Raw genomic sequence first — 27,810 nt, 5'->3', positions numbered from 1 at the left:
GTCCCTTGTATTTGCCTCTTGCCTCACTTAAAGTGATTGGGGTTATAAAAACAGGAGGGGGGGAAAGGTGACAGCTGGGCTGGGAGAATTACAGGGAGGAAATGAGATTAGAGGGAGCAGGGATCATCAAGAGGCAAGATGGCCCCATGCTGTGCAGCCGGCTCCTTCTGTCAGAGCCTGACCCCACAACCAGCTCCTTCTCTCATGGCAGTCAGGGATCCATCAGCTACTCCTTCTACCACAGCCTGAGCCCACAACTGGCTCCTTCCCTCATAGCAGTCAGGGATCCATCAGCTGCCCCATCCCTCACAGCTCAATCCCACAACCAGCCCCTTCACTCCCAGCACAGCCTGGCTGCCGGAGCTGCCCTTTCCCTCACAGCCCAGTCCCACAACTGGTTCCTTCCTTCCTTCACAGTCTAACCCCACAACCAGCTCCTTCCCTCATAGCAGTCAGGGATCCATCAGCTGCCCCTTTCCTCAAAGCCTGACCCCTCAGCTGGCTCCTTTACCCTTATAATTCAGGGATCCATCAGCTGTTCCTTCCCTCACAGCCCAGTCCCACAGCCAGCTCCTTCCCTCACAGCCTGGCTCCATAACCAGCTCCTTGCCTCAGAGAAGTCAGGGATCCATCAGCTGCCGAGTCCCACAGCCGGCCTCTCCCCTCACACAAGTCAGGGATCCCTCAGCTGCCCTTCCCTTTCAGCACAGCCCGGCCGCGGCGCTGCCCCATCCCTCAGACCCTCCTGGTCCCTCAGACCCTCCTGGTCCCTCAGACCCTCCCGGTTCCCTCAGACCCTCCCGTCCCCCCGACCCGCCCCTCTCCTCAGACCCTCCCGTCCCTCAGTCCCGCCCGCCCCTCAGACCCTCCCCGTCCTCAGACCGGCACGGTCCCTCAGTCCCGCCCGTCCCTCAGCGCGGCCGGGCCGGGGCGGTGCGGGCGGCGGGGGCGGTGCGGAGCGGGCCCCGCCCGGCGGGGCAGGGCCAGCCGGGGCCGCAGGTGCCGAGGCTGCGGGCGGAGCGGAGGGAGCGCAGCGGCCGGGCCGGCGCGGCCATGGGGAAGGTGCAGCTCTTCGAGATCCGCCTGGGCGAGAGCCGCGTCGTGTACAGCCCCGGGGAGCCGCTGGCCGGCACCGTCACCGTGCGGCTCTCGGGCTCGCTGCAGTACCGAGGTGAGCCGGGCCTGCCGTGCCCGCAGCCCGCGGGGCCGTGCGGGTGCCCCAGGGAGGGTCGCGGGCTGCCGTGGGGTGGGAGCCCGGGAGGAGCCGGGTTTCCCCCTCCCCGCCGTGGGTACCGGGGGCTCCGGGGCTGGCACAGCCGCTGCCGCCCCTCCTGCCATGCGGCAGCCCGGGAGGGGCTGATGGGAGCAACCTGCTGAATTATTTCCTCCTCTGCTTCCTCTTACTTTTTTTGCTCCCGTCCCGTAAATAAGCAAACACCGTTCCCGCACCCCTCCCGAAACAACCACAGCAGCCCGCGGAGCTGGTGGGTGCCCGAGGTGGCAGCGGGAGGTGGTGGAGGAGCCCGGTCCTTGCCTTCCCTGTCCAGCCTTCCCGGAGCCCCGCGGCTTCCCTGCGCCGCCGGCATCGCTCCGGCATCGGCCCCGAGTCCTGGTGTCGCTGGGCTGGACGGAGCCCGGCAGGCGAATGTGTCAGGGCAGGGCAGTGGGAGGAGGTGGACAATGCCGTGTCCCGGTGGGCACAGCCCTTCTCCGGCAGGAGGGAGGAGGTGGGCGATGCTGTGTCCCGGCAGGAGGTGGGCGATGCTGTGTCCCGGCAGCAGGGCTGCCCACCCACCTACCCACCCGCTCGCAGGCACCATCAGCCGTGTTGTAACATCTCGGATGAACTTGGCCGTTTGAGCTGTGGCTGAACTAGTCTGGGAGATGCCCAGGCTGTGTACAGGGTCCTGTGTGTGCCAGGGGAGAGAGTGCCCGCCGGGCACAGTGGTCTGAGCTGTGTTCCTGAGGGTGTGTTCCTGGTATTGTGGGGTGGGGTGGCTGCTGCTCCAAGTGAGACCCAGGCCTTGCTCGTGGCTGGTGCAGTCCATCAGGACAGAGGGGTGGGGATGGACTGCAGGGAAACGAGCTGCTGGGCTCGGATCTTCCAAACTGGAAGCTTCCTCCCCCGCCTTAGAGAAGTCGTTTGCATTTGCAAGTCAGCTTTGCGCTCAGTGCTGTGGAAATGTGAACCGATTTGCTGTTTTCCCTGAGGTCTTGCTCGCTTCTCTGGTGTGCGCGATTCTTCCTTTGTAACAAATTATTAGGGGGGGGGGGGGAAAAAAGGACCAAATAATGTAAAATGCAGTGTGTCTTGAACAGAGATGTCAGCCTGGATGATGGTGCCTGCGCTTGCCTGTGTCTTGCTTTTGTGAGCACCTCTCTCAGTTGTCTGCTTTTTGAAAGCTTGTGGTGGAAAAAAGTATCTAGGACAAGTGCAAACTTGTAGCCTGTTTAATTCCTGTCAGAGCAAAACAGTTGTGGATCCAGCATTTATCTCCTTGGAGAGTACTCCCAGAGGTACTTCCTCCAGCAAAGATGTTCTTAACGATCTTCTTTGTTAAGAACATCTTAACATCTTAACAAAGGTGTTCTTAACGGCCCATCCCATTGATATCCACCCCTGTTCCTGAAGGTGCTTCCTGGGAGAGATTAGAGTGTTTGGCCTTGGAGAATTTGGTTGTGCTGGCCCCTGGCCACAGTCACACCTTGCTGCTGCCTCTACAGCTCCCATCTTGGAGAGGACCTGCCAGGTTCTGCTCTACACCAGCTCTCCTTTGCTTCCTGGTGTGCTTCCCGGTTGTTGTAGGGAGTGGGGAAGGTCTCTGTTTTAGACCTTCTTTCTGCTTCCTTATTGCTTTGATTCTGTGAAACATCAGGGTCTGGTCTAGTCCCTGAACCCAGGAGGGGTTTGGCTGTGGGATCTGGTGTTTGGTGCTAGTGCAGGGATTTTGGTTAGAGCTGGGGCAGCTGAGCAGGGCTCTAGGAAAGCTGACAGAAGCACAGAGCCAAAATCTGAGGTGGGTTCCATGTGGCTGTTGCTTCTGCTGTGCAGAGGTGACCTGAGCAGCTCTTTTAGGCTGAATTTCCTGTACATTGGCTTCACAAGCTGGGGCGGAAACTTTCCATAAGTGGTGTCTGAACTCACCAAGTCCAGTCATGTTGGGATATGAAAACAATATCTGCTAAGTTCAAGGTGGCTCTTTGCTGTGTGTTCTCCCTCCTGCTCTGTAGCTTGCGGTCTCTGGTGTTTAAATGCTCCACACTGGGGCTGGGGAATCTCTTGGATTCCTCTCCTTCCTTCTGGATGAAGGAAATGTCTCACTATCAGAGGAAGAGGCTCATGTAGCTGCTGAAACACCCTTTAACAGCAATTAACATGCTGGGAAGAGATCTTAAAGGGAGTAGTCAAACCCCTTTAAGCTCCACAGGGATCACACAACCTCTGACACGCTCTGGCTTTCTGCTGGGGTGTGGGGAGAGGTGGGTGGCATCAGCTTGTCTTACATACTATATACCCCCACATCTGTGACCAGCTGTGACTTTTCAGACTAACAAACAGCTCCCAGGAGTCCTCACCCCTGGCAGTTCTGGCCCACAGCACCAAGGTTTGGTACTTTCCATTTCCTGAGCCAGGCAAGCCCGGTGAGGTGTCAGGGCTGTGGTGTGTGAGATCACAGGCAGAACAAGCCTGTAGATGACTCTTCACACGGTAACTTATGGCTCTTGAAAATTGCACCTTCTGAAAGGTGACGATGCAAACAAACAGAGCTCAGTTCTGCCTTGCTAAACACACCAGAAATCTTGGGTCACAGAGCAGCGTAGCTGGAGACACACCTTTGGGGATCATAAATGCTCCCACTTATGCTGGCATCTGTGCCAGCCCTGCTGACTAGTAATGAAGGCTGTTCAGGAGCACATCATCTTCAGCTGACCTTGTGACAGCGTCACTGGTCCTTGGTGACCCACATGGACCTTCTGGGGAGGCACACTTCTCCCTCTGGCCGTGCCAGGGTGAAAGACCTTCCCAGAAAACTTCTGAGCCTCAGGGGAGAGCGCTGATGGAAACGTGGAATTCCTAATCATTGTGCCTGGCTTGCTGGGTAAATCATCAAACATGGGTGTACAAAGAATCATTAATCTTACAGGAAGCTTGCGCAGGGACAGCTGGAGATGGAGTTAATTTGGGGGGAGGGAGGAGGGAAGTTTGTTTGGAGCAGGGCAGGCAGTCCCTGTTGCTGGCAGGAGCGTGCAGGAACAAAGGCTTGTGCTGCTCGAGGATGATGGAGCACTTTCCTCTCAACTCTGTGGCTTCCAGGGGGCTGTGTGGATTATTTCGGTCCCTGTCTGCTGTTCAGTGAGGCTTCTCACCACAACAAGTGTAATGTTAAAATAACAGCCCTCTGCCAGGTCACTGAGAGTAAAAAACAGCAAGTGCTCTTTCCGGAACAGATTTCAGCACTTTGCTATTCCCTGCTCTGTTATTTAGCTGTCCAGGTTTATGCAGGGTTGACTTGACTTTAAAATCACTCCCTTGAACTACAAAGCTCCAGGCACAAGTACCTGTGTCTGTTCACGCTCTCAAAATACAGATACATAATTCCCATTTCTGCAGGGCAGAGAGCCCGTGAATCGTAATTTCCTTCTCTGATCTTAAATGTAGTAAATATTCTCACTTCTCATAAGGAGAACAGAGAAAGCTGGTGATGAAGGGGGATGGGGAGCAGGTCACTCGAATCCTGAGTCATGTGCCCAAACTAAAAGATGACTTCTGTTCCCTAGGAGGGCAGTAGGAAGAAGTTTGGGGTTGGCTAACATGCAAGGTAGTTCTGATGTGTGTATAACCTGTGCCCTTCCTGAGGGGAAGGGGTAACATGAAAGGACTCTGCTGGCCACCTTCCTCCTACCACTTGACCTCTGATACAGTGGAAAATATTGTTCCTGCAGAAAGGCTGTGGCTTGGGCTGCCTGGGAAAGGATGGATTCAGTCCCTGCTTAGCAGTTTGAACTTGGCTCTATCCTGAGTCAGAAGTTTGTCTTTAAAGGTGGGTTTGAAATCTCTGTGCTGGCAGCACAGGGCACCTGCACACCATCAGGGCAAGAGGGATCCCACGGCTGGTCCCTGCTTTGGGATGGGGTGTGGGGAGGGAGCACAGCACTCAAAGAGCTGAGCAAGGGCCTGTGGGGTTTGGAAAGCAGGAGCAGCTCCAAAGCTGCCGCTATCCCTGGCAATCCTGGCAGTGCCCAGTGAGGTCCTCGAGCCCTCTGGTATCCAGTGGCAGTGGTGGGTGCCAGGATGAGGCGAGGCTGGCACTGCTGTGCGGGAATGCTCCTGGATGGCTCCGGCAGCCGGGATGGCTCCTGCTACAGCAGAGGTGGATTAACTTTCTCTCTCATTGTGTGGAGTGATACAGCAGGGAGCTGTGTGGCCAAGTCTGTCTGAGGCTGGGGAACAAAAGAGGGATTTTTGCTCTCCTGGCTGGCTTGCTGAGAGAGCTCCAGCTCCTCTGGAGTCAATAACTGATCACGAGGTGGGTTTGTGTCTCTTGTCGCTGCCTCTCTGCCGCTCCCCCCGCCCGCGCAGCACTTGTGCTCAGCTGAAAACCTGTTTGCTGCTTTCCTTGGCGAGGAGACGTGCCACGGCCTCCCATCCCTTGTTTGACAAAGTGGGAGGACATGTGGAGTGGAGTTGTGTCTATCTGATTTGCTTCCGAGTGTGACAAACGGGGTGTGAGTGCTTATTCCTTCCCCGGAGCAGCGCAGAGCTGTCAGAGATGGAGCTTGTCTTTCAGGGCTGGAGTCAGGTCGGCGGCAGGGGAGGCTCCCTGGCTCGGACAAAGGAGCCTGTGGGTTTCCATCCTTCTCCTCCTGAGGCAGTTCCCCTTCCCTGGCAGGGTTGGGTGAGGAGGAGCAGCCAGGGAGGGTGCTGGCTCTGGCCAGCCCCTTGGCCAAGGGAGGTGTGGGTGTAGGAATGGGTGTGCTCTGCTTGGTGTGTGTAGTGGAATATCTTGTGCTGAAGGTCATCCCCAGGGAAGAAGTAGGTCTGTAGAAGATATGGAGCTTGCTAGAGGCTCTTATGGCCAGTGAGAGTAGGATGGAGCCTGAGATGATCTCGTTTGGTTAGAGCATGGTGCTAATATTGTGGGTTTGATCCCCACATGGGCTTAAGAGTTGGACTTGATGATCCTTGTGAATCCCTTCCAGCTCAGAATATTTCATGATTCTGTGACATGTGGACCATCCTCTGCTGTCTGGAGAGGGGATGCTCAGGATCTTCCAAGAGGAGAAGGAAGCGAGGTGGTTGGATTGTGCTGTGAAGCTGCTGCAGACCTGACCCGTGCCAGAGCATAGGGAAAGGTGCTCTGCCAGGCACTGGGGCAAGTCTTTTCCTCCTCCTGCTCCTGGCAGCCACTCCTGAAAGCCTGGCAAGCATGCCAGGGGCTGGGCTTTGATTTGGTGCCTCTTTCCTTGAGGGCTGATTGCTGAGATACCCAACCTACAGTCTTTAGGCTACTGGTGTGACCTCTGGAATCTGGCAATAGGAATTGCTATGGAAGTTAATTGTGTCTTTGTGCTGCTCTAAAAATCTGTCACTCTTCAAATCTCTTGCCTAGAAATGGAAACTGCTTAGGAGAGGAGAAAACGAGCAAAGGACCAGAGTGCTGCCAGTCAGCTGATTTTTGCCCTGTGTGTGCGCTCGGAGTCCCTGGGTCGTGTCCAGGATCTGAAACAGAGGTGAAATGGCTTCAAACCACAGAGATGTTCAGGCTTCTGTCACCTTGTGATGGACTTTAAACAGCAACTCACATACCCAACTCTCCCCGATGGCAAAATAAAACTAGGTGGTGGAGTGCCAGTGTTAGGTGTGAGCGAGATGTTCTGCCGTGAGTAAGTTTGTGGGCAGGGGCCTTTCACCAGAAAATGGGTACTTGTGGCTGGGTATTGTTTTGCCCAGCATCAAGTACTGGTTCAGGGCCATGTGGTTGAATTGCATGGCTTGAGCAAACCCCCACGGGTGTATTGGGAGCTTGAGGTGCTGGTGATGGCAGTGGAGAGGATATGGGGGTGTCCCGAGGTAAGGATGGATGCTGCTTCTGAGCCCCTCGACAAGATGTGCCAACCTATAATTATTTGGAGACCTAGTTTGAAAACACCCTGATCTCTGAGCACCTTAATCTTCATTAAAAACTGGAGCTTATCAGATATCCTTAGCAAAAGCTGTTTCCAAGAAGCATGAATCATTTCTGGAACACTAATGCTTATGACTTCCACTCCTTTGTTCTTGCTGATGGCACTGTGTTCTTGGTCATTCTGGCTCCAGCAGCTCAGGCCAGAGGTGACACCACTGCTGCAGCTCACTGTTCATCCCTTCCAAACACACCCACCTGAATCCCAAATGCTCCCAAATGCAGTAAGAACAGGATAAAACTGGCAGGGTTCAGCTCAGGTCCCGGATATTTCTTTTCTGTCTGCTTGGACCTCTGTGGTGCCCAGCCTGACTGGGAGCACTGTCTTACCCCCTTGTAGCACTCCCAGCACAGCAAGGATTTGTTATGTATCTGGTGCTCTGGTAATAACAAGAACATAAGTCATCTTTCCAAACTGATGATCTTGCTATAAATAGAGAATCCAGCTGCTTGCGTTGAATGGCATCAAAGAAAATCATAGGAGCAGCTCTTATGCCGAGTGAAGTGGATTCTGGCTGTTTTCTCTAAAGATGCTGGGGTTGGGGGATTTCTTGATAACAGAGATGTGCAAAAGCAGTTCTCCAGATCTCAGTGTGGTGTGTGAAATCTCCAGTGGGGAGCAGTGGGACTGGGATCTCCCATCCCACGCTGTGCCTTCTGCCTCCCCATGGCAGAACCTGCCCGCGCTGGTACCTGGGCAGAGTGAGGAGGCACTAAATGCAGGGTTGCCTTACTGCTCGTAAATAAGGCTCTTCAGGAAAAAGCACTTGAAACCTCCCCTGCTGGGAGGAGGGGAGCTGGCTCCGGGCTCGTGCCCGGGAGCTGCAGCAGCACTAAATCATTCCGAGGTGTCTCAGCAGTTCTATCTGCTGAGTTGTGAGTTCAGCGCCTGGAGCAGGGCGGACGGACCTCGGTGCGATTCCACGTGGTTCCTTCTCTCCATGCTTCTTGTGTCCTCTCCCTGTCTGTGGGCTCCAGCCTCTCACACTGAAACTCTGTTCCCAGGATGGCTGAGCAGTCCTGAACGTGCTGCTTTTGTCCTTCTCAGTGCCGTGGAGGCAGAGGCTCTCTCAGGACACTGGGTTATGGCAATATTGTCTGTGCCGAGTCCTTCCAGCCCCAGGCACAGCTGGGGGGTGCCCAGCACGTGACAGGCCTTTCCTGTCCCACCAGATGCTGAACTGACTTTGCAAGTGCTCGTCTCTGAGATGGGGAGTGGGTTTTGGGGAGCTCGTGCCCGAGAGCATCCCTTGAGCCTCAGGAGGGGGTGAAGGAGCCTGATCTCCTCTCCTGAGCTTCTGCATTGCATCTGCAGGGCTGTGTGTTGCTGAGACCAGGAAAGCAATGTCCAGCTTGTCGTGGGTGGCAGCGAGGGTCTGCCAAAATGAGCAGGACCTGTTTTAGCCTTAACTCCTAGAAAAGGGTATCTGAAAGTGTCAGAAGAAAATGAGCGTGACCCAGTCCTGCAGCAGAGTCTGGCCCACAGGAGCCCTTGTGCTCTGGTATTACTGTAAGCCTGTTAAGCATGAATTTCCAGAACTCTTTGAAGCCTTTATTTAGAAAGAGTCTGAAAAGGGAGTAGGCTCTGATGAATCAAACTCTTTGTGGTGAGTAGGGAAACCTGATCAGTCGGCTGTTTATCTTCTGCAGTGGCTTTTCCACCCAGTGTAGAGGGGTGATGCTCCTGTGGCGAGGGCAGAGGGGCTGTCTGGGAGAAAGAGCAGGTCAAACCTGCTCTGGGGTGTGGGAAGAGCAGAGTGGAGCTGGCGGTGGTCGCTCACAGAGGTGTGTTCCCAGGACATCAGAGGGCTCAGCCTCCCTGGCTGCTCCTTGGGAATCGCGGCCTGTTCTGCCAGCGAGGTGGGAAAGGGTGCCAGGCTTTGCATTTGCTGGGAAAGAACGGTGGAGTTAATGAGTTTGAAGGGGTAGTTTGGTTACACCCTGGACCTGACTGGTCTCAAAGCACCCAGCACACCCCTCCTGGGGCCTGCAGTGCTCTGTGGTAGGTTGTGGTGGGGCTCCTTGCCTGGTTCTTCCTTTTTTAGACAGCCAAATCTGGCGTACCAGAATATCTTAACTGCTCTGGCCTAAAGCAGTGCTAAGTGCTGGGTGGAAACCTATTCCACTTTGGGCAAGCTATAAAAAAAGAGGTTCCTCACTCCTATTTCAGTGCTGCTCAGCCTGAGGAAGGGTGGCTGTGGTCCCTGGCTGGCTGAAGTGTTGAGTGCTGGCAGGTCCTGGCATCCATCAGCATTCCTGTGAGCCGGGGCGAGCTGCTGACTCTGCTCCACTCCACTTGTCTGGCTGCACACTGGGCATCTGGGACTTGCATTCCCTTCCCACAGGGCTCTTCTAGGGGCCAAATGCTGAAGATTAGGATGCCCTGACCACTTCTCTGTGTACAGCCTTGTTTTACTGGCTTAAATTCAGGGCTCACAAAAGTCAGTTTAAGTTGCCCAGGCACCCTGAGAAGGATGGAGTAAATTAGGACCTGTCTTGTGCAGGGGATGATGAGTAAAACTCTTCTGGACTTTGCTGAGATCCTAAATATGAGATGTTCCTGTACCAGGCTGGCAGCTGCAGGCCCTACCTGCAGCTTGGTCCCATCCCAGTCCATCCCACCCAAGAGCACCATAGACTCATCTCTCATGGATGGGATGAAGAAAAGTGAGGATCTAGAAGGCAGACAGGCACTCCACTCTCCAGACAGGTCACAGCTTCCCCCTCTGAATTTCTGTCCAGAGAAACACAAAGCAAAGAAGTTCCTTGAGACTGAAAGTTGGCTGCACACCCCAGAGTGGTTGAAGATCCACATGAAACACTGCTGCTATCTCCTCCACCTTCTGCTGCTCTGCAGCCTCTCTGCGCTTCCCCTCCAACTCTCAGAGGGATGATGGATGTTGGGAGAGGAGGCTCTGAGTGCTGGCAGCATGGCTGAGGTGGGTGGCTGGCATGGAGATATTCGTAGGGAACTGTGAGATCTGCCTCTCTCTCTGCCAGATAGAATCTTGCAGTGCCTCCTCTGCTGCTCTGATCTGGCTGTTCCCAGCACACAGGGATACCTGCATCTGCCATCCACGGCTTGGGAGGAGGAGGACAGTCTCTCGGGGTGCTGGGGTGGTGCACAGTTTCTCTCCTTGCAGGAGGACCTGAGGGTTGCCCTGTGTCCAGCTCTGCTGGACTGTTCAGGTCAAACAGGCTGTCTGTTTAGGATGGGGCGAGCGTTTGGGCTCCCAAAACTGGTCTGATGTACAACTTTCTCCTTCCCTGCTTCCTCTGTAGCCAGTGCTAGGGCATGTCCATTGACTCTACTCTGCCTGCCTGTTATGGTACAGCCTCCTCTGCCTTTGTGGGCTCTCAAGGCAGAGCAAGTCCATTCTTCCCCCCTCTCCCCAGGCTTTCTGCATGGCACAGCACTGGGAACTACCTCAGCCTGAAGCTTAAAAAAACCCCAAACTTGCCTTGTTTTTGCAAGAGGCAGTTTTGGAGGAATGACTCCCCCAGCACCCCCTTTCTGGAGCATGTTTGTGGAGCAGTGAGGTGGTGCTGGCAGCAGCAGCACAGCAGAGATGGGGGTGAAGGGTGCAGCCCATCAGGCCCTGTGTGCAGGTGCTGCAGTGTTTTCATGCCTGTTGCTAAGGAGCAGATCCAAGGCACAGACTTTGTGGCACGTGGTAGTCCCCCTCCCCTGTGGCCTTGTTCACTGGTGGCCTTGTTCCACTCCCAGCCCGACATGTGCAGAGACAGGCTCGTTAAATGTGCTCAGCTGAGGATTTAATTCCAGATGTTCGAGATGACCCCCTTCCTTCGAGGGCAGACAGCGTGCTGATAAAACACTGGGATGCTATAAATAAACCTGTTGGCTCCACAAGGGAGAAAAGCCTTTGGTTTGAACAGGAGTTTGTTCTAAACAGGAGCCCAAGAGTTTGCTTTCTTCTCTCGGGGTGTACGTTGACCCCTGATTTTGGGGAGGAGCTGGAAAATGTAGGTTTGCTTGTTGCTCTCAGTGTGATGGAAGAAAGTGCTGGAAGAGGTGGGGGAGGACAGACCTGCCTGGGAAAGGGCTCAGACAAGATTTGTTCTCCTGATTTTCTACAGGCACACACCTGCCCAGCCTCCCTTTGGAGGCTTCTGCATTCCTAGAATGAGGACACCCTCCTGCTCCTCCCTCATGCTTGGATGGACTTGGGCTAAAATAACTCATGCATGGCCAAGATAATGGCTGTGGGTCACTTTGCCCGTGTGGCAGAGCTGGGGTTGCTACAGGTGGAGTTTTTCCAGGCTGTGTTGAGGAGCTGGTCCGACCTTCCTGCAGCGTGGGGCTGTGCTGGGTGGGGCTGTGCTTCCTGCAGGTTGTGTGGGACATCCAGGTGGATCCTCCTGCCTTAGCCTGGCAGTGGGCACGTACAGCTCAGTTGCCATAGCCAGGGAGAACTGGCACTGCTGAGCTTGGGCTTGCAGGGCTCTGCTGACCTAGAAATCATCTCACTGAAAGGTCAGAGCCAGGAAGGGAGGGACTGTCCCTTTCACTGCCGTGAGGGGTTTCGCTGGTCCAGCCTCTTGCAGGGTGCAGAGGGCATGTGCCAGCCTGGGGAAGGAATGACTGAGTGGCAGAGCTCACTCCTCAGGGCTAAATGATGCTAAAGCCAGTGCAGAGGGGGCTGCAGGGGTGTCCTGAGCCCCAGCTGGGCTTCTGTGTGGCAGAAGCATTGCCATGGGCAGCAGCACAGGGGCAGAGACAGGTCAAACTGTAGCAAGGACTCAGTATTTCCCTGGGAGCCTGTCTGCAGCCTTGGAGCAGGGAGCAGTGTTGGGTGTGAGCTGTGTGATGGGCTGGCAGGCTGTGGGAGGTGGGATGTCCCCTCTGGTCACAGGGAGCAGCATCCAAGTCCTCCATGTGCTGGGGGCTGCTGGTGGTGTGGGAGATGCTGCTCCACGAGTGTCAGCTCCAGACAAGTCACCTCCTGGGGCCTGGATACAGACTTGGATTTGAGTTGAGATGGAAAGCATAGACTACTCTTCTAGACAACTCCTCTTCTTCCACATTAGGGGCCAAGTCCCTTTCCTGCCCCTGTGCTGGGCTCTTTGGAAGGAAGAAAGTAAAAACCTTCCCTGACAATCCTTAAGCTTGTGCCAAACCCGCCACTGCCTCCAGGATTTGGTGTAAGCTCTGCTCTTGCCTCACTGACTTGTGAAAGACTATTTGTGTCTCAAGAACTGACAGGATGGACCCAGAAGGATGAGGACATCTGAGAATTAATTAGGAGCTGTTGTTTTAATTAGTAGTGTCTTAATATATTCATGCACGAGGGAGTTGTGTGTCTTGTGAGCTCCCAGCCTTCCTGCTCAGCAGACATGAGCCCTTTCTGTCTGATGTTGTATGGGTGTGTTTCTGTGTAAAGGCCATCAGCAGTACAAAAAAGCCTCATCCTGCCCCTTTTTGGGATTTCAGTTTCCTTGGTGTCCACTTTTCATGGAACTTTTCTAGGAATTACCCACTCTCTACAAACTGTGAGTAACTTGCTCTGTGTGTGGGTCTTGCTCTCTCCCAGGCTTTCCATTTTCCCAGCATCAGCTGATCTTGCTCTGCTGGCAGTTTGGGTAACCCCAAACCCCTCATCTTCATACAGATCCAGGGCAGGGCCTTTACAGGGCTGAAAGATCTAAAAGATCACCCAAACTTGTGATCTTTGCTGAACCCAGAGGTGTCACTCCGAGGTGGAACTGCGGTGCTGTGTTGAGGTGACTTCCTGCTGCCACTGCCACAGCCTATCCTTCTGTCAAGGACAGGTCTGTGCTGCTGTGGGTTTGGGAAGGGCTTGGGTCTCAAGGGGATCCATCACCCCCTTCTCCCAGGGATGTTTCTGGCCCTTGGGTTGGAAAACGGCTCATTCCCAGCTCATGGGATGCTCTCAGTCCCTGCAGCTCTTGGTGCTCAGACGGCAGGTTGAAGGAATCTAATTAAAAAGTGATCACTGTCTGCCGTGGCTCTGATGGAGAGGGATGAGGAAAGGGGGCTCTGGCTCCCCGTGGCTGGTTGCTGTGAAATGAAGACTTCTCTGATGCAGACTTGTTTGACTCCCACAACACTCTTTCCTCCTCTGCTCCCCTGTTATCTGCACTCAGGTGCACACAAGTTTTCCAAGGGGTGTCTCAGTCCCCAGATACCCTCTGGTTACAAATGTGTGCCCTGGTCTCTTGTCCTGTGTGAGGTCACTGCGGATGCACAGGGTGGCTCTGCCATCCATCTCATCCCACAGATACAGGGCTGGGCCCCTCCTTCCCTGCACCAGGGATGGCTGGAGCCTCTGGGTCCAGCAGGCAGGGCTGAGGCCACGTGGTGACTCGGGGAGGCTTCAGCTGGCAGAACCCCAGGGCTTTTCCTAAGTGCTGTTACAGAGCTTGGTCACCAGCTCTTCCTCTGTCCTTGCAGAGGAAGGGGAATGATGGGACATTGTCTGTTTGTCCTGCGTAAACTGCTGCCAAATGCAACAGCCACCACCCCCAGCTGTGCCAGGTTGTACCAGGGCAGGGTCAGGTTGGATATCAGGCAAAGGTTCCTCCCCCAGAGGGTGGTTGGTTGGGCACTGACCAGGCTCCCCAGGGCAGTGGGCACAGCACCAAGGCTGCCAGAGCTCCAGGAGCGTTTGGATAACACCCTGAGGGCCAGGGTGGGATTGTTGGGGTGTCTGTGCAGGGCCAGGAGCTGGGCTGGATGACCCCTGTGGATCATGGTGTTCTTCTAGCTCATAGTATTCTGTGATTCTATGAACTGGTTTTGCTGCCTCCCCTGCTCACCCTCAAAACCCCAAACCAACCAAGATATCAGCATCACCTTCCCCTCCACCTCTGCCCATTACTGTTGTGGCAGGTGTGGGACTCGAAGCCAGAGGAGTTCACTCGGGACTGGAGCTGAGTGCAGGGTGGCCAGTGAGTCTCTGCTTGCTCAGGACATGACTGGATTTTGGAAATAGGGATGTGCACATACAACCTGCCCCTGGCAGGGGAGGGGACGCGTGTCTTGTGCTTTCCTCTTGCCTGAGATGAAACACCAGCTCCCCCAGGAAGGGCATCTCACTGGGTCATGAGAAAAAGTAATTTGAAGTCTGCTGCTGCTCTCCTTAAATCACCTTGGAATAAGGCAGTCCTGCCCAGCTCCTGGCATCTCTATTTTTACTTAGTGCAGAGATGGATATGGCTGAGCTGTCTCCTTTTATTTCCAGCATTTGGCGCGTGCTGCAGCGTGTTGCTAAAGATGTGTCTGGCTGGATGTGGAGCTGCCCGCTTCCCTGGATCCCTGAGGGACTGCGGGGGAGAAGGGCTCTTGTCTTCTGGATGGCTTCATCATTCATTTCTTCCCTGCTTGCTGCTCTTTGCCTCCCCCCTCCACTTCCCTCACGGTTTTTGGACTTTGTTTTTTTCCTGTATTTATTCAAATCACCCTGGGTAAACAGGGAGCAGGAGAGTGGTGACTGGGGCCACTGGTAGCACTGGATTCCAGAGGCATTTTTAGTGGCTCCCTAATAACTGGAACTGACCTGTTCTGATGCAGAAACTTCTCTTATTTGTTCTGTTTGCAGCTTTGCACAGAGATTTCCTTGGAAAGGCTCAGATTGTACATTTTCCTTCCTGACAGTCAGGCTGACAATCTCTGTGCCTCAGGTGGCTGCTGCTGCAGCAGCTCTGGTGGTGCCAGTTTGCCAGGCCTGCCCTGCCAGTGCCATTTTTGGGTTGCAGCTGCACCCAGAGCCACCTGAGTTGTATCTGTCACACTGTCCCTCCTTCTGCTTGTGGGCAGGAGCCTGTGCACGATAGCCAGACAAGTCCTCAGTATCTCCCTCTGCCCATGGGATGCTCATGGAGAGACTGATTTCATGGTTAGTTGCTCCAAAACCTGCTAAGGAATGAGATAAATGGTTTGACCTGTTGAAATGGGCATCTCTGAAACCTCACAGATAACCTGGGGGGAACGAGACCCCTGTGGCTGCCAGGCTTTCTTGGGCTCTGGGAATGAAACTGGGGGGCAGTCTGGCCGTCCTGGACCTGCTGCCCCGAGCACTGTGGGTGCACCTGGGGATCTGCTGCCTCCTCCAGCATCCTGAGGGATGAGCTGGGACATGTGATCCCTGTGTTCAGCCAGAGCCCCACTGTCAGCCACGGGGCAGTGCCTGTGCTCAGAGCTGTTGGCCACCCCATTTCCCACTCACTGAGGTGGGGGGAGCTCATGTTTCTGGAGCAGGTTGGAGAAGATGCTCCATAACAAATCTCTGCCCCCTGAACTGCTCCAAGGCTTGTCCTGCATCTGGTGACATCCTGCATCGTGTGCCGGGTGATGGTAGGCTGAGAGCTTTGAGGAGTGTAGAAGAATGTTGCAATTTCATTGCTGTGAAATTCCCTTCAAGCCTTTTAGCTGGGAATGTTGCTTTCTGCCCTTTTGGTTGCCCTCATGCACCTGGAATGGCAGCCCCAGGGTGTGTGATGGTCAGGAATGTGGCTGGAGAGGGCTGCCCTCGTGGGGGTGCAGGACTGAGGCTCCTGAGAACCCCAGAGCTCTCCATCAAGGGACTGTCCCTCCTCTGCAAGAAAGGCTGGCTGCAACCAGCCAGTTTGGGATGTCAGTGGTGAATTGAGAAGCCTTGGAGCTGACAGCTCCTGTGCCTGTGCTGGAGAACCCCTGGGTTCTCCCTGCTAGCTGCAGGGAGAGTCTGGGACACGGTCTGACTTTAGCCCTGGTGTTTAACCACAGCTGCAGGGCCCACCAGCCAAGGGCTGGCTCTGAGTGTCAGGCTGCAAACCCACTGCCTTTGGTTGCTGAGTCTGTCTGTGTAGGAAGGGAGCTGGGCCCTAATGTGTGTGTGCCTGAGCATTCCCACCCACCTGCCTCCCAGGAACAGGAGCACCTCCACACCGCAGTGCAGCAAGGCTGGAATTGGAGCCTCCCCTTATCTGGGCCTTGCAACAGAGGGTGGGGATCTATAAACTCCTGTGGCTGAGGGGGAGCCTGCTCAGGGGCTGCTGATCCCGAAGGATGGGAATGTTCCCCAGTTCTTGGTTGGGCTTTTCTCACTCACATCTTCTGTGTGAGAAAATGTGGGAGTGAGGCGGTTGAGTCTGGGCTTGATTTGACTGGATCCATCTGTGTTATCTGGGTAACTCAGAGCAGGACAGGCTTGTTGTGAGCCTAGAGATATGGTGGTATGTCCAGGTAGGAGCAAGAGAGTGTGGGTACATAGGATACCACCCTGCTTGTGGTGGGCTTCAGGCCCAGCATCATCAGCCAGGCCAGGGAGGGGCTTGTCCCACTCTGCTCTGACCTGAGGCAACCTCCCCTGCAACATTGGGGCAATTTGGGGCACCACAAGGTAAGGAAGATATTGAGCTGTTAGAAAGTGTCCAAAGGAGGCAATGAGGATGGGGAAGGGCCTTGATTTGAAGCCATGGGAGGACACTGAGGGCACTTGGGGTGTTCAGCTGGAGAAGAAGAGACTGAGGGCAGAGCTCATGGCAGTTCCAGCTTCCTGGGGAGGGGCAGAGGAGGGGCAGGGACTGAGCTCTGCTCTGGGGGGACCAGGGACAGCACCCAGGGAATGGCTGGAGCTGTGTCAGGGCAGGCTCAGGTTGGATCTCAGCAAGAGGTTCTTCCCCCAGAGGGTGGTTGGGCACTGCCCAGGCTCCCCAGGGCAGTGGGCACAGCACCAAGGCTGCCAGAGCTCCAGGAGGGTTTGGATGATCCTCTGGGGCACAGAGTGTGACCCTTAGGGCTGAGCCTGTGCAGGGCTGAGGGTTGGATTTGATGATCCTTGTGGGTCCCTTCCAACTGAGCAGATTCTGTGAATCCTGATGCTGAGACCCCTCTGTGGTTTTGGCTTTGCCATCTTGCAAAAGAGAGAGTTGGGTGTCACCTGGAGGTGTGCCAGGGGTTTGCTGTGGTGGTTCACCTTGTGAGGGCTCAGCCCAGGTGTGCTGTGGGGTGGGCAGCTCCTGTTCTTGCCCTGCCTTGGAAATGCCAACGCACATCACGGACACGAACAAGTGAGAGCTGTCAGCCTTGGTGCTGTGTTTGTGTTTGGTTAATCAGAGTTGGCATCTGGAGCTGCTTATCCTTTGTCCTTGAGTACAGAGCAACACTTGGACCACAACGGGCTCTTCCTCTCACTCGTGATCAGCTGTGAGGGTCTGGCAGGAGGTGTGGTGGGGGGAGGCTGTTCTTTCTTTTGGATTAGAGACTTTAAGCCCTGAGGAGCTCATTCCACCTGACTGCACATAGCAAAGCATCCTCCTTTACCAGGGCTGGGGTAAGAACTCTGCATTCCCCCTGCAGAGAGGGCTGGATTTGGGGTTCTTTCCGCACTGTCCTGCGTCAGCATGGAAGACAAGGTCACACTGGCCAGGCAGGTGCTCTGGAGAGCTGGTTGAGGTGTTTGCAAGCAGCATCACTGGGTGTTTGGGTGGGTGGGTGGAGGTGGTGGTATTGGCAGGGCTGAGAATGCATGTGGAGGGGATGGGGGGAGCTCTTAATCCAAGGCAAACTGGCTGCCTGCTTCCCAGGGAGATGCTTCCTGTGGCCATGGCTTGATTGTGGGTGAGCAGATGGGTGAAATGGGCACAGGGTCTGTTGGGTGGTTCTTGCCACCTTCCTGCCAGCAGAACTATGCACCTGGCAAATGGGGTGAGGGAGTTCTGTGGGTCCATTAAATCTCTTGCAAAACCTGGTGGGATTTGGGATGGGAGACAGCCCTGAGGACTGTTTGTGCCACTGTAGGTCTGCCTGTGTCCTCCCTGCGTGGAGGCTGCAGTGCAGATCTTCTCCTGCTGTGCAGCACGGCCAGTCTGTCACGTTTGTCTGTCTCTGTGGTCCAGTGTCGACACCAGAGTTTAATTTCAACCTGCTGAGTATTGGCCAAGACTAACTGAAAATGTCTGTGGGGAGCTGCTCTGAGAGCCACGTGGCTTCTCTGAGCCAGGCTGCGGGCTGAGCTCAGGGGTGACTTTCTCCAGGCAAGGCACGAACAGAGCTCAAATTACTGTCCTTGCTTTTGGAGGGTCAGATGGCATCTCTGGTGCCTCCAGACTCTGCTGTGTGGCTTTGCTGAGCCCTGTGTCTCCAACAGAGGAGGAAGCCACTCACCTGGGAGTGGTGTCTGGATGCTGGGAAGCACCCTGCATATCAACATTTTGGAGGTCCTGATGCAGGGCAAGTGTTAATGGGCAAAGTGCTTTCACTGCAATCCTTTGAAGCTGAGACTGACCCTGGGACATGGGAGCAGGCTCCCAGGGGTGGAGATGTCCTCTGAGGTTGGCAGGGCTGTGAACTCAAGCAGCAAAGAACTTGTTCACACTGCACTGGGGGGTTCAACTTTCTGCTGCTGCTTCAGGCAGGGCTGTACACCTTGTTTAGCTGGTTAATGGGCTTGTGCAGAACATGTCTCTGCTCCCAGGGACAGTGGGACATCAGGCTCCTTGTGGGCTGGGAGGCAGCAGAGCTGTCTGCTGCTCATCCCTGTCTTGACAGGGACACCCAAGTGTATAGGAGAGCACCAAGGTCAAGAAACAGCCTCTGCCACCAAGGTCTCTCTGTCAGCCAGAGTCCCCAGGCTGTTCCATGAATCGGGAGGGGATACTGCTGCTTTTGGGGAAAAACTAGAGAAAGGTTCACCTCTCAGAGAGCTGGAATCACTGCTGGTAAGGGCTTCCACTGTGCAAGGAAGCCAACATGAGGACTTCAAAGGTGATAATATCTGGGAATAGCACCGGGGTAGCAGGGAGTGCTCAGCAGTGCTGGGAGTAGGGGGAAAACATGATTTTAAAATGAAAGCTGACCTGATTCTGCTGCTCCATTTCTGCACCCTGTGTGTGTTTTCACGAGGCACTGCTCCTGCACAGGGCCATGTGCAGGACCTGAAGCAGGTCTGAACCTGAGGTTTTGCTTTCTCTTGGTGCTTATGTGTGTGCTGTCTCTCCACAGCCATCAAGGTGAGCTGCATTGGGTCCTGTGGGGTGTCCAACAAGATCAACGACACAGCCTGGACCGTGGAGGAGCAGTACTTCAACAGCACCCTGTCCCTGGCAGACAAAGGTACAGTCCACAGAGACCTGGGGGAGATCTGTGCTTCTGGGATGGTTTGCAGAGATGGATCAACCAGACCTCAGCACCCTCTCCATGTGAGATACCCCCTCCTGGGCTGCCTTGGCCTGTGCACAGGGGATGGGAGCCAATATTAGAGACTACAAGAGCTTAGTAGGAGCTGTGCAGAGAAGCATCCTGAGTAGCTGCAGAACTTGGCAGGCACCCTGCACACCCTGCTGGCATCCTCTGGCCCTGGTCTGCCCGAAGCAGAGCTGTCAGCAGCGACTGCTCCGCTGTCTCAAGGCCCTGTGGGTTCACTCTGCCCCTGTTCCTGCATGTGTTGACTATGGTAGTCACAAAACTCTTCTCAAAGCTGGCCAGAGGAAGCCAGGAGTAGTTTGAAGGGGATTAGGAGGTGTCACTTGTGCTCCAAGAGAAGCACTGGGAGCATGGCAGGATCGGCCTGGGACAGTTACCCCTGCACCACCCACAAGTGAGATGCCCAGAGATGGTGACAGGGTTGTATTATCTGTGGGGTAAAGTGACACCAGCAGCCTCTGGGGGGATCTGGGCCCGAATGAATGCTGTCTTTCTGCTGTTAAATAGGTCAGCCTTACCACAAATAATTCATGCTGTGCCCTGGCTCCTGTTGAAATCAAGCAGTGCCAGTATTCACCTGCTGAAGGCAGTGGCTGTAACAGTAACATGGCAAAAGCCTGGGATAGCAGGAGCTTAGCCTTCTGATACTGTTTTATCTAATAACAGGAAATGGGTTAAAACTGAAGTGGCAGTTTCTGCTAGCTCAGCAATTTTGCAAGCAGAGCTTTTAGCATGGAGGGGAGACTGATCTCATCCCCACAGCAACTGGAGAGAGTGCTGCGTGCTCCAGGTCCCTGGGAAGGGAGACAGCTGGCTGGCTCACCTCTTGGCTCATGGCCTGGGGGCTGCAGGGGGAGGTAAACTGTCTGGGAGGGCAGTGGGAAACATTCCTGCCTGATTGTGGATGCAGGGCTGAGCACAGAGCCCGGCTATGAATGTCAGGGTGACAAAATCCCTTTATGAGGTGCTGCAGACCACTGAGTTTAGATGAGGTGGGGGCTGGAGCCTGCAAATGAGTCTGGACTCGTGGAAAGGTTTAAACCTACAGCTGAAAAATGCACCTTTTGCTTCTAGTATTTAGTGATTCAAGGGAGAGCTGTGATCTTGTGGTCGGTTCTGTCCTGGTAAAGCTGAGCAGTGGCACAAGCCAGGCTGGAGTGGGAAGAGGCAGATGTGCTGTTCGTTGGGTTTGCAGCCTCTGGGAGACTTTGATGGTTGCTTTGGCAGCCAGTTCTTGTGAGGCTGCCCTTGGGAGCTGTCCCCTTGACAACTAGGACCAGTGTGGACTGGGAAGGATGGAAGGGAAATGCATTGGTGACTATGCATTTTCATGGCTCTGAAGTGTCAACTTGGAAGGCCTGAATTCCAAAGACAGCCAAAATTTGGTGTTCCCAGTTCTTAAACTGTTCATGGAAAACCCTAGTCTTTTGGCTCTTGCTTTGCCTGGGACCCAGACCCTTGAGTGCTGCCCAGTGCAGTGCTGCTGTCTGTCACCTGCTGGTGTCACAGACTCTGCCAGCCTGGAGTGGGTGGCAGGGCTGGGCTGCTGGCAGTGCCTGACTTGTCTGAGGTGCAATGAACTGAAGGGAAAATCTGTCCCTGCTCGGAAGCTGAGGTGTGTAGTGGTGTCATTGCTGTCCTGCCTTGCAGAGCTGCAGTGTGATCATGGGCAAAGCCTGGCCCCGGTACCAGCAGTTGGTCTGGAACAGCCTGCTGGGTACTCGCAGTCACTGACCTCTGCCCTTCAGCTTTTTGTGTCCCAGTGGACACAACTGCTGGAGCTCTCAGCTGCAGATTCCCAGCTCCAGGGAAGCAGGCAGGGAGAGGGCAGGCTGTCCCTGTGTGTGGGAATGCAGCCAAGGGCAGTGCTCACAGGGATTTGCCCTTCATGCTCAGGAACTGGACAGGCAGTGTTTGTGCCATGTGTGTCTCCAGGCAGGACGGCTGGGCCTCCGTGAGGACTGGATGGGATGAGGATGGGAGGGGGTGGTGTTGGCACTGCCTTTGGCCCCGAGTCCACCAGCAGTGATGACTTTGAAGCCGCCCCTGGCAGTTGCTGTGCTGGCTCCCACGGATGTGGGAACAAAAGCCCTGGGGGCTGGCACAGCTCCAGCCTGCGGCACAGGGACAGAGATAACCCTGCTGTCACAGCCCTCACCGTGACATTGATGCGTGTCTGGGCTGCACAGCAGAGGGAAGCTGGGCTGCTGCTCCGTGTCCCTGCCTCTGTGTGTGCCTGTCTGTCTGCCCGTGTCCTCCTGGCAGTGGGGCAGGGGCAGGGGTTTGCTGGGGGACCCTCAGTGCTGACTCAGCCATGGCGTTTTTAGGCTTTCCAGGAATAGCTCCCAGCTGTCCTGGCCTTTCCTGAAGAGAGCACGAAGCAGCTTCAGGCAGACAGAATGTCCCTCATGGGTGTTCCCTGGGGGGCTCCTTGCAGGGCTGACCCCAGGCTGGGAGGGGAAACTGAGGCAGGCTGGACTCCTGGCACTTGGAGTGGTGAAGTTGCTGGTGGGTGATGGCAGGTGCCAGGGTGTGGGTGAGTTAAGGGAGTTGGAAGCATTTCCAAGGAGACTCCCAAAGGAGCTGGCCCACACTGCCAGCACACGAGTTTTTCCCTGGCCAGGATCTACAGCCACCAGTGACAGAGCACACACAGCACAGTGAGCAAAGCTCACTGCAGTGGTGTTGGTATGGCCCTGCCATGTGTGTAAAAACCACACAGAACCCCCCAGGGTGAATCCATACCTGTTCCACCAGGTGAGGGCTGGCTGTGCCCCCCACTCCTTCCCCTGCCATGGGAAGCAAGCAGCACGAGGGAGAGCAGGACTGTGGGAGGCCCTTCCTGCCCTGCTGCCAGAGTGGCTGATCCACGCAGGGGATGTCCCCGCCCAGCAGCACGAGTGGAAATGAATGGAGGAAGGGGAGGAATTTGCTTCTGCCTCAGAGGACTCTTCTGTTCCTGCCTTTCCCTCTTCTTTTTGAACAAGTGTACTAAAAAACCCAAAAAGGCAGGGGAAGCAGTGTGTCTGTACTGGGGGGACCTGGCAGCCAGGCTGTGCCCTGGGGCAGAGGGTGTTGCCAGGCTGTCCACTGGCACCATCCCCAGCTCTGTTGCAGAGGGTTCATCCAGCCTGGTAGTGTTGGCTCGGCTTGAGGAAGGATCCCAGGTGTCCCCAAGGCCACACAGCCGATGGGGCTCTGTCTTGCAGGTCCCTGGTGAGTGGTTGGTGCTCCAGTGGTGCCACTGCAGTGCTGGGGAGGTGGTGCAGGGACAGGCTCAGCCTGAAAAACAACCCGCCCCGCACTCTGCCTTCCCACATCCTGAACAGGAGGTTCGAAAAACAGCGATCGGTGCTCTTTGAGGACACGTGGGGGGAAGGGGAGAGCAGGTTTGCAAAACTATGGAGGCTTTTCCATTGCTCTTTAAGTCTCTAAGAGAGACTCCACACTTCTCCTCCCACACACCGTTGCATTGAAGTAAGTGAGGGGGCAGCTTGTCCTAAGTGGCATCAGCCGTTGCTTTGTTACACAGCGGTTTGGGGTTTTTTTAGGGCTGTACCATTGCATGAGAAGGGAGGCAGGCCCTGAAATAATCCAGATGCCCCCTTTGCAATGTAAGACACTTACTTAAGGCACTTTCCCACCTCGCCCCTGCCTTGGAGCAGCACCCAGGGTGTGGAGGACTTGGCTGTGCCACTGGAGCATCGGCAGGTTGGTGACCAGTGTTTTGCTGCAGAGGACCCTGCTCCCCTCGGTGAGGACCCAGTGCTTGTCCCCACTGGAACAGCACATCCTCCCTGCTCCAGGAAAGCCTCTGGAGTTGAGCAGGAGCTGGAGGCTGCAGGCACCCATGAGGAGCTGTGGATTGTGCTGCAGCCTTGGCAGTCACACACAGGCCAACGGTTTAATGAACTCGGGCTCTTTACATAAAAGCTGCTGGGAAGTGCAGAGCGTGCCAGCTGCTCCAGAGCCTCTCGCTGCTCTGTTTGCTGAGAGCACAGTGCAGTGCAACAGAGGTCACTCAGCCCACAGGGGCTTCTCAGGGAGGCTCCTTGTTTGCCTGCTTTGAGGGGAGGCTGAGGTGGGGATTTGCTTTTCCCACTTGAGCTTTGACTGCTCCCTGGTGCCGGTTTTTTTAAGGGGGGAGATCTCTTTGCAAAGAAATACAAGTGGAGTGGGGGCTGTTGGGTTTCTGTAGGTGTCAGCAGCACAGGAGATCAAGTGGCAGCGAGTACAGAATAGCACTGCTTGTACCCACCACTCTCAAACACAGAGATGCTTCTCTTGATCCAATATAATGGAGTGATTCAGCTCCGTGGAGCCTCCTGCTCCTCTCCCCCTCCCTGCTGCAGCTCTGTCCTTAGAGGAGCAGGTTCATTGTGTCCCTGCATCCACATGAGGCTGTTTCTGCCCTGTATCTCCAGCTGCACACACAGCCCTTGCCCTGTGCATGCAAAGGTGGACTTTTGGGGGTTTTTTATTCCCTTTAAATCCTCCTTGTACCTGAGTTGAACCCGTGCAGGGAGCTGGCTGTAATTTCCAGCTGACCTTTCTTCTGGCAGCTTGTTAGTTAGCTCGGAGCACTGCAGGGATTTCCTGGCAGCTCCACACGCTTCCTCTGCTGGCAGATTTCTTGCACAAAGAGCTAAAAAGGGGCAGCTGTGCATCACCTCTTCCCTGGGGTGGTTCTCTGCCGGCCTGGCACAACACCTTCATGGCCAGCAGTTGGCCCAGGGTGACTCTCCTGGCTTCCAGCTGAATTTAAAAAGCTTGGTGACCTGACTGAGCAGGACTGTGAGACCTGTGTCTCTTGTTCTGTGCTCAGGAGTTGCTGTGTGAGCAGAAGGTCAGCAGGTGATGCTCCTGGAGAGCTCTTGCCCAGGTGGGAGCAGGAGGGTGCCCATGGGCAGCGGTGAGCCATGTGCTGGTTCCAGCTCCTGCCCACACGGTGCTGCTGGGCTCAGGAGCAGGTTCAGCCCAGGAAAACCATGCGGAAGGATCTGCACTTGCCTTGGGTCACTGCTTCCTCAGCACTTCCCAATTTCTTGCCTCAGTAGATCAGTTAATCCTCTGGGTTTTTTTGCAGCATTGCCATACTGCCAGATCCTGCTAATTCATGGAGAATGTCCGTGGAAAGTGCTGACACAGAGGTTTATGGGCAGTGGAGCCCTCACCTCCATGCTGGGCTCTGTTACAGAAAGGTTTATCATTACCCATGTTGGAGTGCTGGGGGTTGTCCCTGCCGTGTCTGTGTGTGTGCAAAGCTGCTGTGAGCGAGTTGGTGCCATGAATGGGAAGGTGGAGCCTGCTGGGGCCGTGCTCCCTCCCTGCCTTACGGAGCAGGGGAGCTCTTGTTCGAGCTGAACGCTGAGGCTTTCCTGGCAGCTTTGGCTGTGCTCACTCCTCTGGCTGTTGGCTGCTCCCTGGGTGTCTCTGTGTCTGTGTGTGCACTTCCCTCATTTGTTGCAGTTTGTAATCCTGTGTATGAGCTTTGTTCACCAGAGCCTGAGCTGAGCCCTCGTGCTAAAGCTGTGATGGCTCAGTGTCACCTCAAGTGCCCTTGCACGGGCAAAATTAACGCTCCCCATCTGACAGCTCTGCTGCAGCCTCCTGTGAGCTAAAGAACTCTGACCTCTTGCTTGATACTTCAGTGTTGAGATGTGTTATGTATCTAATATTCATTTTTCTGAGCTGCAAAGGTGGATGAGGGGAGAAGGAGAGGAGGGCAGGGGTGAGCAGGGTGCTGGCAGAGTGCTGGCTGGGGGGTCAGTGTCCCACAGCACAGTGCAGAGGTAGAGCTGCCCCTTCCTCCAGCCCAGAGTGGAAAACACAAACCTGCTGCTTTCCTGCTCTTTGCCTGGAGGGCCTCCAGAGGACAGTACCCGAGCTGTGCATCTGCAACACTGATATCACTCCATCTCAGCACCTTTGGAGCAGCTCACCTTCCCCAGGGAAGAGGGAGGGCTGATTTCAAGCAGCAGAAAGACTATATTGCTCTGAGCCATGGCAGGGGCACCAGCAGGCACAGGGTACCTTTCTGTGCTACTTGATTTGGCCAACACAATTAATGCATCACTTGCTGAGTAGCCAGAGAGGAATTGCCATATGGCCTGGCCTGCTGTTCCTCTTCTAGAAGAACCAAAAAATATGTGTACTCCAAAGGAGCAGCCTGTTTCTGCTCCTCCACCTGTGTGTGCAGCAGGAGGGAGCAGAGCCACAGCCGTCTGCTTGGCTGGTACCAATGGGGAGAGATGGGGTTTGGGGTGGGAGCCCCTTTTCAGCCACTCCCAGGGTGCAGAGGCACCTTCCAGTTCCCAGTTGTGGTTGCAGAGCAAATATCATCCTCCTCTTCAGGGGATGGAGGGAGTATAACATAGAATATTCAGAGAACCACAGAATATGTGGAGTTGGAAGGGACCCACAAGGATCATCGTGTCCAACTCTCAGCCCTGCACAGGCTCATCCCCAAGGGTCACACCCTGTGCCCCAGAGGATCATCCAAATGCTCCTGGAGCTCTGGCAGCCTTGGAGCTGTGCCCACTGCCCTGGGGAGCCTGGGCAGTGCCCAACCACCCTCTGGGGGAAGAACCTTTTGCTGAGATCCAACCTGACCCTGCCCTGACACAGCTCCAGCCATTCCCTGGCTGCTGTCCCTGGTCCCCCCAGAGCAGTGCTCAGTTCCTGCCCCTCCTCTGCCCCTCCTCAGGAAACTGGAACTGCCATGAGGTCTCCCCTCAGTCTCTTCTTCTCCAGCTGAACACCCCAAGTGCCCTCAGTGTCCTCCCATGGCTTCAAATCAAGGCCCTTCCCCATCCTCGTTGCCTCCCTTGGACACTCTCTAATGGCTTCAGATCTTCCCACCCAGACTGCCCCAATATTTCAGGGGAGGCCACCCCAGGTCAGAGCAGAGCAGGACAATCCCCTCCCTGGCCTGGTTGGTGATGTTCATCTCTTGTCCCAGTCTAGCCATGGGTGCAGCCTGGTGAGGCAGGGGTGAGTTGTGCCACTCCATGTCTCCTGGCCTGCAGCCTGCTGTGTGCTCAGACCTCTGGGCTGGCTGTCCCAGCACCCCACAGTGTGAGGTTTCACAGGGGTGAGTAATAAAAGCTCGTCTGAGTGTGTTGTGTTTGTGCCTGAGTGACCAAGGCACCTCCCAACCCCTTCTGGCTTCCCCACAGTGCCTTCCCCCTCTGGCACCATCCTGGAGGTCCTGGCTTGGTGGTCGTGGCCGTCAGCCTTGTGGAGACAGGGCTGTGGCCTCCAGCTCCCCAGGGAGGGAGAGGCTGGGGCTGGGGGAGCCAGCTTAGCAGGAGGGTTTGGCAGATGGTCCTGGTTGGAACATGCAGCCCAGGCAGATCTGGCCCCACTGGTGCTGTCAGACTGGCCTGTCTGCACGGGCCACTAACCCAGGAGCTGCAGAACAGCTCTGGGAACCCAGGCAGGATGCAGCAGCTCAGTGTCCTTGTCCCTGTGTGGTTGGCTCCTCCTGAACCCCAGCCCTGCCCTGCTCTTGTGCTGGGCAGAGGCTGCCAGAGGACCTTTCCCAGCCCTTGGCTGGCTGCTGGCAGGGCAGGGCGTGGGCAGGGAGCTTCCCCTCGCTCTGGAGGGAGGATGGATTTGAAGGGCTGGTGATTTCCTCTGGCTGCCAGCTCTGCCCTGGCAGGGGCCTGGCAGCACTGCTGGGACAAGAGCCCAAGCCCTTTCAGCAGCTGTGGTGGAGGAAGCTCAACTTGGATCATTTGTTTAACAGTGTAAATACAGACGAGTGGTCATTGCACCCCCCACAGCTATGACAGAGTTGTTTTTCCTGTGCTGGTCTGCAGTGAGTGCAGGGAAACCTTTGTTTGGGTTGGAAGGGACCTTAAAGCACATCTCATTCCACCCTCTGCCAGGGACAGGGACAACTTCCACTAGAATGGGTTTCTCCAGGTCCTGTCCAAGCTGGCCTTGGACACTTCCAGGGATGGGGCAGCCACAGCTTCTCTGGGAAACCTGTGCCAGGGCCTCAACACTCTCACAGTAAAGAACTTTTTCCTTATATCTAACTGAAATCTGCCCTCTGGCAGTGGGAAGCCATTCCCCCTTGTCCTGTCCCTCCATGCCTTATCCAAAATCCCTCTCCAGCTCTCTTGGAGCCCCTTTAGGCCCTGGAAGGGGCTCTCAGGTCTCCCTGGAGCTTTTTCTTCTCCAGGTGAACACTCCCAGCTCTCCCAGCCTGGCTCCAGAGGGGCTCCAGCCCTTGGAGCATCTCTGTGGCCTCCTCTGGACTCATTCCAGCAGCTCCTTGTTCGTGCTAGGCTCCCAGGGCTGGAGGCAGCTCTGCAGGGAGGTCTCACCTGAGGGGGCAGAGGGGCAGAATCCCCCCTTCCCCTACTGCCCACACTGTGGGATCAGCCCAGGACACACAGCTGGGGCATGTTGAGCTTCTCCTCCACCAGCACCCCCAAGGTGTTGTCCCCA

General features: G+C 55.4%; 1 protein-coding gene across 1 annotated transcript in view; it reads left to right on the top strand.

Annotated features, from left to right (window-relative positions):
• The first annotated feature begins 1,005 nt into the window (after positions 1-1,005).
• ARRDC1 (arrestin domain containing 1) overlaps positions 1,006-27,810 on the top strand; it is a 39,998-nt gene continuing 13,193 nt past the window's right edge. Inside the window, exons 1-2 of the mRNA XM_027650322.1 lie at positions 1,006-1,171; positions 19,150-19,260. Of these exons, the coding sequence (XP_027506123.1) occupies positions 1,054-1,171; positions 19,150-19,260 (229 nt within the window). The 5' untranslated portion in view covers positions 1,006-1,053. The remainder of the gene's footprint in view (positions 1,172-19,149; positions 19,261-27,810) is intronic.

This window comes from Corapipo altera, unplaced genomic scaffold (genome assembly GCF_003945725.1).
Source record: "Corapipo altera isolate COAL_440 unplaced genomic scaffold, ASM394572v1 268, whole genome shotgun sequence".
Classification (NCBI taxonomy): Eukaryota; Metazoa; Chordata; class Aves; order Passeriformes; family Pipridae; genus Corapipo; species Corapipo altera.
This window is presented reverse-complemented; position numbering and strand designations above follow the sequence as displayed.